This window comes from Oncorhynchus clarkii, unplaced genomic scaffold (assembly GCF_045791955.1).
Source record: "Oncorhynchus clarkii lewisi isolate Uvic-CL-2024 unplaced genomic scaffold, UVic_Ocla_1.0 unplaced_contig_6721_pilon_pilon, whole genome shotgun sequence".
NCBI classification, from domain to species: domain Eukaryota; kingdom Metazoa; phylum Chordata; class Actinopteri; order Salmoniformes; family Salmonidae; genus Oncorhynchus; species Oncorhynchus clarkii.
The window spans coordinates 312,378-325,000 of record NW_027260976.1 but is presented as its reverse complement, the minus strand read 5'-3'; the positions used below and the strand labels follow the sequence as shown (position 1 = coordinate 325,000).

Genomic DNA, 12,623 nt, shown 5'->3' with positions numbered 1-12,623 from the left:
GGCAAGGACTGGCTGGCTCAAGTGAGGGAGGGAAGGATGGCTGAAGAGGGGTTGGCTGGCTGGAGTGGGATTGGAGGGCTGCCTGGAAGGCGGGTTGGAGGGCTGGCTCGAGTGGGGTTGGAGGGCTGGCTCGAGTGGGGTTGGAGGGCTGGCTCGAGTGGGGTTGGAGGGCTGGCTCGAGTGGGGTTGGAGGGCTGGCTCGAGTGGGGTTGGAGGGCTGGCTCGAGTGGGGTTGGAGGGCTGGCTCGAGTGGGGTTGGAGGGCTGGCTCGAGTGGGGTTGGAGGGCTGGCTGGAAGGCGGGTTGGAGGGCTGGCTGGAAGGCGGGTTGGAGGGCTGGCTCGAGTGGGGTTGGAGGGCTGGCTGGAAGGCGGGTTGGAGGGCTGGCTGGAAGGCGGGTTGGAGGGCTGGCTCGAGTGGGGTTGGAGGGCTGGCTGGGAGGCGGGTTGGAGGGCTGGCTCGAGTGGGGTTGGAGGGCTGGCTGGAAGGCGGGTTGGAGGGCTGGCTGGAAGGCGGGTTGGAAGGCTGGCTGGAGGGGCTGGCTGGCAGGAGATGGGTTGGCTGGCTGTCTGTCACAATATGGCCTTCATCTCTTAGGAAAGGAAACCGAGGACAAGGATTTATGAACGGCAAAGGAATAGATGGACTTTATTCAGTCAGTTTCCACACCTTCTGTAATCTAGTCAACGGCTTGCTTTTCAGTTGACAGTCAGAGAGCACAGTCAGTGGTCGATGTGCCACCACTCTGGGGGGAAACACGCCCAATAATATAATACACTAAGTGGATTTGGACTCATCGTTACAGGTCACGTTGAAATTCACTGGATGAAGGAGCATCGTGCTTTGTCCCTCTGTTTGACTGCTACCATCTGTAGAGATCATGTAGACGTTGAAGAAAATGTCTCTTACTGGCTGTAAGAAAATGTCTCTTACTGGCTCGTGTTTCCGTGAGGGAGAGAGAGCTCAGCCTACCACACATTAAATATGGCCAACTATTTCTCTCCCCCCACCCCTTCTCTCCTCTCTCCCCCCCTTCTCTCCTCTCTCGCCCCCTTCTCTCCTCTCTCGCCCCCTTCTCTCCTCTCTCGCCCCCTGCTCCCCCCCCCCCCTTCTCTCCTCTCTCCCCCCTTCTCTCCTCTCTCCCCCCTTCTCTCCTCTCTCCCCCCTTCTCTCCTCTCTCCCCCCTTCTCTCCTCTCTCTCGCCCCCTTCTCTCCTCTCTCGCCCCCTCCCCCCCCCCTTCTCTCCCCCCCCATTCTCTCCTCTCTCCCCCCCTTATCTCCTCTCTCGCCCCTGCTCCCCCTTCCCCCCCTTCTCTCGCCCCCTGCTCCCCCTTCCCCCCCTTCTCTCCTCTCTCGCCCCCTGCTCCCCCTCCCCCCTTCTCTCCTCTCTTGCCACCTTCTCTCCTCTCCCCCCTTCTCTCCTCTCCCCCCCTTCTCTCCTCTCTCCCCCTTCTCTCCTCTCCCCCCTTCTCTCCTCTCCCCCCCTTCTCTCCTCTCCCCCCTTCTCTCCTCTCTCGCCCCCTGCTCCCCCTCCCCCCTTCTCTCCTCTCTCGCCACCTTCTCTCCTCTCCCCCCTTCTCTCCTCTCCACCCCCTTCTCTCCTCTCCCCCCTTCTCTCCTCTCCCCCCTTCTCTCCTCTCTCGCCTCCTGCTCCCCCTTCCCCCCTTCTCTCCTCTCTCGCCCCCTTCTCTCCTCTCTCCCCCCTTCTCTCCTCTCCACCCCTTCTCTCCTCTCCCCCCTTCTCTCCTCTCTCGCCCCCTTCTCTCCTCTCTCGCCCCCTTCTCTCCTCTCTCGCCCCCTTCTCTCCTCTCCCCCCCCCTTCTCTCCCCCCCCTTCTCTCTCTCCCCCTTCTCTCCTCTCCCCCCCCCTCTCTCCTCTCTCGCCCCCTGCTCCCCCTTCCCCCCTTCTCTCCTCTCCCCCCTTCTCTCCCCCCCCCCCTTCTCTCCTCTCCCCCCTTCTCTCCTCTCTCGCCACCTTCTCTCCTCTCCCCCCTTCTCTCCTCTCCCCCCTTCTCTCCTCTCCCCCCTTCTCTCCTCTCCCCCCTTCTCTCCTCTCCCCCCTTCTCTCCTCTCCCCCCTTCTCTCCTCTCCCCCCTTCTCTCCTCTTCCCCCCTTCTCCCCCCCCCCCCCTTCTCTCCTCTCCCTCCCCCCCTTCTCTCCTCTCCCCCCTTCTCTCCTCTCCCCCCCTTCTCTCCTCTCCCTCCCCCCTTCTCTCCTCGCCCCCCCCCTTCTCTCCCCCCCCCCCCCTTCTCTCCTCTCTCGCCCCTTGCTCCCCCTTCCCCCCCTTCTCTCCTCTCTCGCCCCCTTCTCTCCTCTCTCGCCCCCTGCTCCCCCACACCCAGTGTGAAGTGCGTCTGGCACAGAAGAGAGGTCGTCTGGACAGTAACATGGGGGGTGTAGCTTCGGAGGATGAGGAGGGTGAGGAAGGAGACTCTGACTCTGATGATGAGTCGTCAGCCAAGGCCCGTTACTCCGGTTACGTGAAGCAGGGGCTGTACTACGTCACCGAGATGGAACGCTTCGCGCCGCCACGGAAACGTCCCCGCACCGTCGTCAAGAGTTACCGTCTGGTCAGCCTACGCTCCACCACGCCTGAAGAGCTGTACCAAAGGAAGGTAAGTCACCATGACGATGACCACCAAGCTCACGTACACTCCACCACCATTCCCAAAATACAAAATGGCTGACTGACAAAATACAAAATGGCCGACTGACATTCCCAAAATACAAAATGTCCGACTGACATTCTCAAAATACAAAATGGCCGACTGACATTCCCAAAATACAAAATGTCCGACTGACATTCTCAAAATACAAAATGGTCGACTGACATTCTCAAGTAGTCAAAGTAACCAAAGGCACATTTTCATATTTGTGAATAAAACATCAAGTATGATCACATTTATAGTTAAATAAATCCCGTAGCAGCTGTCTTCAAAGTTTTTCTGCCTGTTTAGTTTCATAGTTGGTCAATTAAATCGAACAAAAGTCAAAGAACTAGGAATCCTATCTAGCCTTTCCCACCTCAACACTGCCTGGCTGGGGGCTGTGTGCACCTGAAGAGCTGAGTGAAAGATTTGTTTTAATAAGTGCTGTGCACAGTAATACAATATCGTGTCATTTACTTGAAAACGAAAGTCTACTTTAGTGAGACTTTGTCCTTGTGTTTATTGGCCATTCTCATTGTTTTGTTCCACAAGCCAGGTCGTTTTTCTACGTTTTTAATTTCACCTGCTAGAGAAGAGAAGACAACGCGTTTACTAGTCAGACTCCATCTCACAGGCACAAACATGACTCCAATCGTGTTACCACGGTAACCTCCAGCCCTTAAAAGGGCAGGGGAACATTTCTCTCAGTAATATGTTTTGTTTTAGAAACATCACAAAGCCTGTTCATCTGTTTTGTTGCTGTAACTTTAGCAGGAAATAACTTTTGGCTGGAAAACACTTCTGAGTGGCTAGTAGAGTTTTAGATGGTGATGATGGTGATGATGAAGACAGTAGAGGTGATGATGATGGTGGTGATTACAATGATGATGGTGGTGATGGTGGTGGTGATGATGAAGACAGTAGAGGTGATGATGATGGTGGTGATTACAATGATGATGGTGGTGGTGATGATGAAGACAGTAGTGGTGATGATGATGATGGTGGTTTGTGTGTCTCTCCAGATAGATAATGAGGAGTATGGGGAGGCCCTTTCGCTGGCCCAGGCATACGGTCTAGACTCAGACCTGGTCTACCAGAGACAGTGGAGGAAGAGCACTGTCAGCATCGCCTCCATACAGGACTACCTGGTACACACACACACACACTCACACACACACTCTCTCTCACTCACTCACACACTGTCTCTCACTCACACACACACACTCTCTCTCACTCACTCACTCACTCACACACACACACACTCTCTCACTCTCTCACACACACTCTCTCACACACACACTCTCTCTCACTCACTCAATCACTCACACACACTCTCTCTCTCACTCACTCACACACACACACTCTCTCTCACACACACACTCTCTCTCACACACACACACTCTCTCTCTCACACACACACACACACTCTCTCTCTCACACACACTCTCTCTCTCACTCACTCACTCACACACACTCTCTCTCACTCACTCACTCACACACACTCACTCTCTCTCTCTCTCTCACTCACTCACTCACTCACTCACTCACTCACTCACTCACTCACTCACTCACTCACTCACTCACTCACTCACTCACTCACACACACACACACACTCACACACACACTCACTCACTCACTCACTCACTCTCTCACTCTCATGTGTCAATAGTTATGATAGTATTTATATTGTGGACATTTTAGAACAAACTGTCTCTCTCTCTCTCTGTCTGTCTGCCTGTCTGCCTGTCTGTCTGTCTTTGTCTCTCTCTCTGTCTCTCTCTGCCTGCCTGCCTGTCTGCCTGTCTGCCTGTCTGCCTCTGTCTCTCTCTGTCTCTCTGTCTGTCTGTCTTTATGTCTCTCTCTCTCTCTCTCTGTCTCTCTCTCTCTCTCTGCCTGTCTGTCTGTCTCCCTCTGTCTGTCTCTCTCTGCCTGTCTGTCTCTCTCTCTCTCTCTCTGTCTCTCTCTCTCTCTCTCTGCCTGTCTGTCTCTCTCTCTCTGTCTGTGTGTAGAGTAAGATCCATAAAAGATCGTGGGTGCTCCATGAGTGTGTTGAACGTGTCCCAGAGAACGTGGACGCTGCTAAGGAGCTGTTGCAGTACGGCCTGAAGGGGACAGACCTGGAGGCACTCATCGCTATCGGCAACAGAGAGGACGGTGGCAGGCACGTACCCACACCACTTCCTGCTGACTATAATGACTGGATAGCACCATGTACCCACACCACTTCCTGCTGACTATAATGACTGGATAGCACCATGTACCCACACCACTTCCTGCTGACTATAATGACTGGATAGCACCATGTACCCACACCACTTCCTGCTGACTATAATGACTGTCCTGGATAGCACCATGTACCCACACCACTTCCTGCTGACTATAATGACTGTCCTGGATAGCACCATGTACCCACACCACTTCCTGCTGACTATAATGACTGGATAGCACCATGTACCCACACCACTTCCTGCTGACTATAATGACTGGATAGCACCATGTACCCACACCACTTCCTGCTGACTATAATGACTGTACTGGATAGCACCATGTACCCACACCACTTCCTGCTGACTATAATGACTGTCCTGGATAGCACCATGTACCCACACCACTTCCTGCTGACTATAATGACTGTACTGGATAGCACCATGTACCCACACCACTTCCTGCTGACTATAATGACTGTCCTGGATAGCACCATGTACCCACAACACTTCCTGTACTGTACTGGATAGCACCATGCCTTCACGTAGAACGTACAGGACCAGTTAAAAGTTTGGACACAACTACATTTTCCAAATTGACTGACCTTCATGTCTTAAAGTAATGATGGACTGTCGTTTCTCTTTGCTTATTTGAGCTGCTCATTAACCTGTTCTTGCCATAATATGGACTTGGTATTTTACCAAATAGGGCTATCTTCTGTATACCACCCCTACCTTGTCACAACACAACTGATTGGCTCAAACGCATTAAGAAGGAAATAAATTCCACACCTGTTTAATTAAATGCATTCCAGGTGACTACCTCATGAAGCTGGTTGAGAGAATGCCAAAAGTGTGCAAAGCTGTCATCAAGGCAAAGGGTGGCTACTTTGAAGAATCTCAAATATGAAATATGTAATATATAACCAAACAGTTCTAAAGATGCCCCTCCCCCTCCGTAGGTTCATCCTATCAGGTGACCTTGATGTTGATGACGCTCCGTACGAGGACTTCCTGTCTGCAGAAAAAGAGATGGAGTTAAAGAGAGAGAAGGAGAGCCGGAAGAGACAGGAGCTCCTGGCCAGGGTCGACTTCAGCAGGTCAGAACACACAACCAGTCAATCAAACTGTCAGTCAGTCAGCCGGTCTGTCAGCCGGTCTGTCAGCCGGTCTGTCAGCCGGTCAGTCAGCCGGTCTGTCAGCCGGTCAGGGTTCCATAGTTGTTTTAGTTCCTGTAGAGCTATAATGACGGTCTGTACTGTGGTTAAATCATTTCTTTCTACATCAGGAAACCTACTAATGACATGCTAATGAGGGCGGATATATTCAGTCAACGACAGGACAACTCTACCAGTGTTTACCACGAGCAGCGCCGGCTGGCTGCTCTACAGACCATTACGCCCTCATTTTCAGTTTGCTACTTTTCGCTTGGTCCTGAAGTTTGCCTCGCCCTGCTAGACTCGTCTTCTAGCGATCTATTGATCTAGAACAGGCACCTATCAGACTCGTCTTCTATTGATTTAGAACAGGCACCTATCAGACTCGTCTTCTAGCGATCTATTGATCTAGAACAGGCACCTATCAGACTCGTCTTCTTGTGATCTATTGATCTAGAACAGGCACCTATCAGACTCGTCTTCTAGCGATCTATTGATCTAGAACAGGCACCTATCAGACTCGTCTTCTAGCGATCTATTGATCTAGAACAGGCACCTATCAGACTCGTCTTCTATTGATCTAGAACAGACACCTATCAGTCACAAAGCCAGCGATGACCAGTAAACTTTGACAAGTCTGCTGTGTGTCCCACCTCAGTACCTGGGTGTGTGTGGTGTGTGTGTGGTGTGTGTGGGGTGTGTGGTGTGTGTGTGCACTATGGTTGCAGTGAGATTTCTTTACACAGAAGGGGAGAAGGAGAGAACGCACGATACTCTTTCATCGTCCGTGAGTCAATTTGTACGTCTCGTAAAAATTCCATTTCTGGTCTTTGGTCTTTTCATAAAGTGCATCGGCTTACAGTGCTTGGATTGACAAACGGTCAAGGTTCACTAGTTTAGAAATGGTCTCTTGACTGAGTAAAGTCCATCTGATATTTCTTGACGTTCATAAATCATATGACATAGTTGTACAGTGTCTTCAGAAAGTATTCAGACCCCTTGACTTAAACCACATTTTGTTTACGTCTACACACACTACCCCCATAATGACTAAGTGAAAACAATAATTTACATTTTTTTTGGGGGGGGGGGGGGGGGGGGGGCTAAATTTAGAAAGTTAAATACATAAATATCTCACAAGTATTCACATTACATTAGTCTTTTTGGGTCTTAAAAACGGCGCACACCTGGATTGTACAATATTTGCACATGTATTCTTTAAAAAATGATTTAAGCTCTTAAGTTGGTTGTTGATCATTGCTAGACATCCATTTTGAAGTAGTATCATATGTTTTCAAGACGATTTAAGTCAAACTTGTGTTTTAGGTTATTGTCCTGCTGAAAGGTGAATCTGTCTCCCAGTGTCTGTTGGAAAGCAGACAATCAGGTTTTCCTCTAGGATTTGGCCGGTGGTTAGTCCTATATCTTTTATTTTTTATCCTGAAAAACTCCCCAGTCCTTGCCAATGACAAGCATACCAATAACATGATGCAGCAACCACCATGCATTCTATTCAGGACACATTGTTTAGCAATTTTACATTAGCCCTTCGCTACAAACAGGATGCATATTTTGGAATATATTTATTCTGTACAGGCTTCCTTCTTTTCACTCTGTCCTTTTAGGTTAGTATTGTAGAGTCACTACAATGTTGTTGATCCATCCTCAGTTGCCTCCTATCACAGCCAGCTAACTGTTAGACTGATGCATCGGTGTGTCAATAGACGAAGTAACACAATGGGAACAAAAATCCCCAGCAAAATATGTCACTTTAAGCCTTCAGCGTCTGTGTTTGGGAGGTGGATGAGCTACAGCTGTATTTGGGAGGTGGATGAGCTACAGCTGTGTTTGGGAGGTGGATGAGCTACAGCTGTGTTTGGGAGGTGGATGAGCTACAGCTGTGTTTGGGAGGTGGATGAGCTACAGCTGTGTTTGTCCGACCGTGAGACATCCCAAAAATCTATCTTCTCACCAAAAGGTCTGTAGCGTTGGAACGAATTGTGACCCCTCTATGGGGAGATTCACAAGAACATGACGTTTGTCCGTCTTACTCTGAGACCTCCCCAAGTCTCACAGGACTCGTCTGAACGGTAACCTGGTACCAGTTTAAACAATTTATAGAGGTGTGCCAAATTGTGCCAAATGAAAATGGGTTCAATGTGTCCAAAAAACATTTACCCCTCTCTCTACCACTACATTTACCCCTCTCTCTACCACTACATTTACCCCTCTCTACCACTACATTTACCCCTCTCTCTACCACTACATTTACCCCTCTCTCTACCACTACATTTACCCCTCTCTCTACCACTACATTTACCCCTCTCTCTACCACTACATTTACCCCTCTCTCTACCACTACATTCACCCCTCTCTCCCACTACATTTACCCCTCTCTCTCCCACTACATTTACCCCTCTCTACCACTACATTTACCCCTCTCTCCCACTACATTTACCCCTCTCTCTCCCACTACATTTACCCCTCTTTCCCACTACATTTACCCCTCTCTACCAATACATTTACCCCTCTCTCTACCACTACATTTACCACTACATTTACCCCTCTCTACCACTACATTTACCCCTCTCTCCCACTACATTTACCCCTCTCTACCACTACATTTACCCCTCTCTCTACCACTACATGTACTCCTCTCCCACTACATTTACCCCTCTCTACCACTACATTTACCCCTCTCTCTCCCACTACATTTACCACTACATTTACCCCTCTCTCCCACTACATTTACCCCTCTCTCTACCACTACATTTACCCCTCTCTACCACTACATTTACCCCTCTCTACCACTACATTTACCCCTCTCTCCCACTACATTTACCCCTCTCTCTACCACTACATTTACCCCTCTCTACCACTACATTTACTCCTCTCCCACTACATTTACCCCTCTCTACCACTACATTTACCCCTCTGTCTCCCACTACATTTACCACTACATTTACCCCTCTCTCCCACTACATTTACCCCTCTCTCTACCACTACATTTACCCCTCTCTACCACTACATTTACCCCTCTCTCTCCCACTACATTTACCACTACATTTACCCCTCTCTCCCACTACATTTACCCCTCTCTCTCCCACTACATTTACCCCTCTCTCTACCACTACATTTACCCCTCTCTCTACCACTACATTTACCCCTCTCTACCACTACATTTACCCCTCTCTACCACTACATTGACCCCTCTCTCTACCACTACATTGACCCCTCTCTTTACCACTACATTTACCCCTCTCTCTACCACTACATTTACCCCTCTCTACCACTACATTTACCCCTCTCTACCACTACATTTACCCCTCTCTCTACCACTACATTTACCCCTCTCTACCACTACATTTACCACTTCATTTACCCCTCTCTACCACTACATTTACCCCTCTCTACCAGTACATTTACCCCTCTCTCTCCCACTACATTTACCCCTCTCTACCACTACATTTACCCCCCTCTCTCCCACTACATTTACCCCTCTCTCCCACTACATTTACCCGTCTCTCCCACTACATTTACCCCTCTCTCTACCACTACATTTACCCCTCTCTCTACCACTACATTTACCCCTCTCTACCACTACATTTACCACTACATTTACCCCTCTCTCTCCCACTACATTTACCCCCCTCTCTCCCACTACATTTACCCCTCTCTACCACTACATTTACCACTACATTTACCCCTCTCTCTACCACTACATTTACCCCTCTCTACCACTACATTTACCCCTCTCTACCACTACATTTACCCCTCTCTCTACCACTACATTTACCCCTCTCTACCACTACATTTACCACTTCATTTACCCCTCTCTACCACTACATTTACCCCTCTCTACCAGTACATTTACCCCTCTCTCTCCCACTACATTTACCCCTCTCTACCACTACATTTACCCCCCTCTCTCCCACTACATTTACCCCTCTCTCCCACTACATTTACCCGTCTCTCCCACTACATTTACCCCTCTCTCTACCACTACATTTACCCCTCTCTCTACCACTACATTTACCCCTCTCTACCACTACATTTACCACTACATTTACCCCTCTCTCTCCCACTACATTTACCCCCCTCTCTCCCACTACATTTACCCCTCTCTACCACTACATTTACCACTACATTTACCCCTCTCTCTCCCACTACATTTACCCCTCTCTCTACCACTACATTTACCCCTCTCTACCACTACATTTACCCCTCTCTACCACTACATTTACCCCTCTCTCCCACTACATTTACCACTACATTTACCCCTCACTCTACCACTACTTGTAACCCTCTCTCTACCACTACATTTACCCCTCTCTCTACCCCTCTCTCCCACTACATTTACCCCTCTCTACCACTACATTTACCCCTCTCTACCTCTACATTTACCCCTCTCTCTCCCACTACATTGACCCCTCTCTCTCTATCACTACATTTACCCCTCTCTCTCCCACTACATTTACCCCTCTCTCTCCCACTTCATTTACCCCTCTCTCTCCCACTACATTCACCCCTCTCTACCACTACATTTACCCCTCTCTCTACCACTACATTTACCCCTCTCTCTCCCACTACATTCACCCCTCTCTCTACCACTACATTTACCCCTCTCTCTCCCACTACATTTACCCCTCTCTACCACTACATTTACCCCTCTCTCTCCCACTACATTTACCCCTCTCTCTCCCACTACATTTACCCCTCTCTCTCCCACTACATTTACCCCTCTCTCTACCACTACATTTACCCCTCTCTCTCTACCACTACATTTACCCCTCTCTCTCTACCACTACATTTACCCCTCTCTCTCTACCACTACATTTACCCCTCTCTCTACCACTACATTTACCCCTCTCTCTCTACCACTACATTTACCCCTCTCTCTCTACCACTACATTTACCCCTCTCTCTCTACCACTAAATTTACCCCTCTCTCTCTACCACTACATTTACCCCTCTCTCTCCCACTACATTTACCCCTCTCTCTCTACCACTACATTTACCCCTCTCTCTCCCACTACATTTACCCCTCTCTCTCCCACTTCATTTACCCCTCTCTCTCCCACTACATTTACCCCTCTCTACCACTACATTTACCCCTCTCTCTCCCACTACATTTACCCCTCTCTCTCCCACTACATTTACCCCTCTCTCTCCCACTACATTTACCCCTCTCTCTACCACTACATTTACCCCTCTCTCTCTACCACTACATTTACCCCTCTCTCTACCACTACATTTACCCCTCTCTACCACTACATTTACCCCTCTCTCTCTACCACTACATTTACCCCTCTCTCTCTACCACTACATTTACCCCTCTCTCTCTACCACTACATTTACCCCTCTCTCTCTACCACTACATTTACCCCTCTCTCTCTACCACTACATTTACCCCTCTCTCTCCCACTACATTTACCCCTCTCTCTCTACCACTACATTTACCCCTCTCTCTCCCACTACATTTACCCCTCTCTCTCCCACTTCATTTACCCCTCTCTCTCCCACTACATTTACCCCTCTCTACCACTACATTTACCCCTATCTCTACCACTACATTTACCCCTCTCTCTACCACTACATTTACCCCTCTCTCTACCACTACATTTACCCCTCTCTCTACCACTACATTTACCCCTCTCTCTACCACTACATTTACCCCTCTCTCTCTACCACTACATTTACCACTACATTTACCCCTCTCTCTCTCTACCACTACATTTACCCCTCTCTCTGTATTTGGGAGGTGGATGAGCTACAGCTGTGTTTGGGAGGTGGATGAGCTACAGCTGTGTTTGGGAGGTGGATGAGCTACAGCTGTGTTTGGGAGGTGGATGAGCTACAGCTACCACTACATTCACCCCACTCTCCCTCTCTCCCACTACATTTACCCCTCTCTCTCCCACTACATTTACCCCTCTCTACCACTACATTTACCCCTCTCTCTCCCACTACATTTACCCCTCTCTCCCACTACATTTACCCCTCTCTCTCCCACTACATTTACCCCTCTCTCCCACTACATTTACCCCTCTCTCTCCCACTACATTTACCCCTCTCTCTACCACTACATTTACCCCTCTCTCCCACTACATTTACCCCTCTCTACCACTACATTTACCCCTCTCTCTACCACTACATTTACCCCTCTCTCTACCACTACATTTACCCCTCTCTACCACTACATTTACCCCTCTCTCTACCACTACATTTACCCCTCTCTACCACTACATTTACCACTACATTTACCCCTCTCTACCACTACATTTACCCCTCTCTACCACTACATTTACCCCTCTCTCTACCACTACATCTACCCCTCTCTCTCCCACTACATTTACCCATCTCTCTCTCACTACATTTACCCCTCTCTCCCACTACATTTACCACTACATTTACCCCTCTCTACCACTACATTTACCCCTCTCTACCACTACATTTACCCCTCTCTCTACCACTACATTTACCCCTCTCTCTACCACTACATTTACCCCTCTCTACCACTACATTTACCCCTCTCTCCCACTACATTTACCCCTCTCTACCACTACATTTACCCCCCTCTCTCCCACTACATTTACCCCTCTCTCCCACTACATTT

General features: G+C 49.3%; 1 protein-coding gene across 1 annotated transcript in view; it reads left to right on the top strand.

Annotated features, from left to right (window-relative positions):
- LOC139402755 (NBAS subunit of NRZ tethering complex-like) overlaps positions 1-12,623 on the top strand; it is a 283,040-nt gene that overhangs the window by 33,702 nt on the left and 236,715 nt on the right. Inside the window, exons 15-18 of the mRNA XM_071146672.1 lie at positions 2,340-2,612; positions 3,668-3,793; positions 4,656-4,807; positions 5,813-5,950. Of these exons, the coding sequence (XP_071002773.1) occupies positions 2,340-2,612; positions 3,668-3,793; positions 4,656-4,807; positions 5,813-5,950 (689 nt within the window). The remainder of the gene's footprint in view (positions 1-2,339; positions 2,613-3,667; positions 3,794-4,655; positions 4,808-5,812; positions 5,951-12,623) is intronic.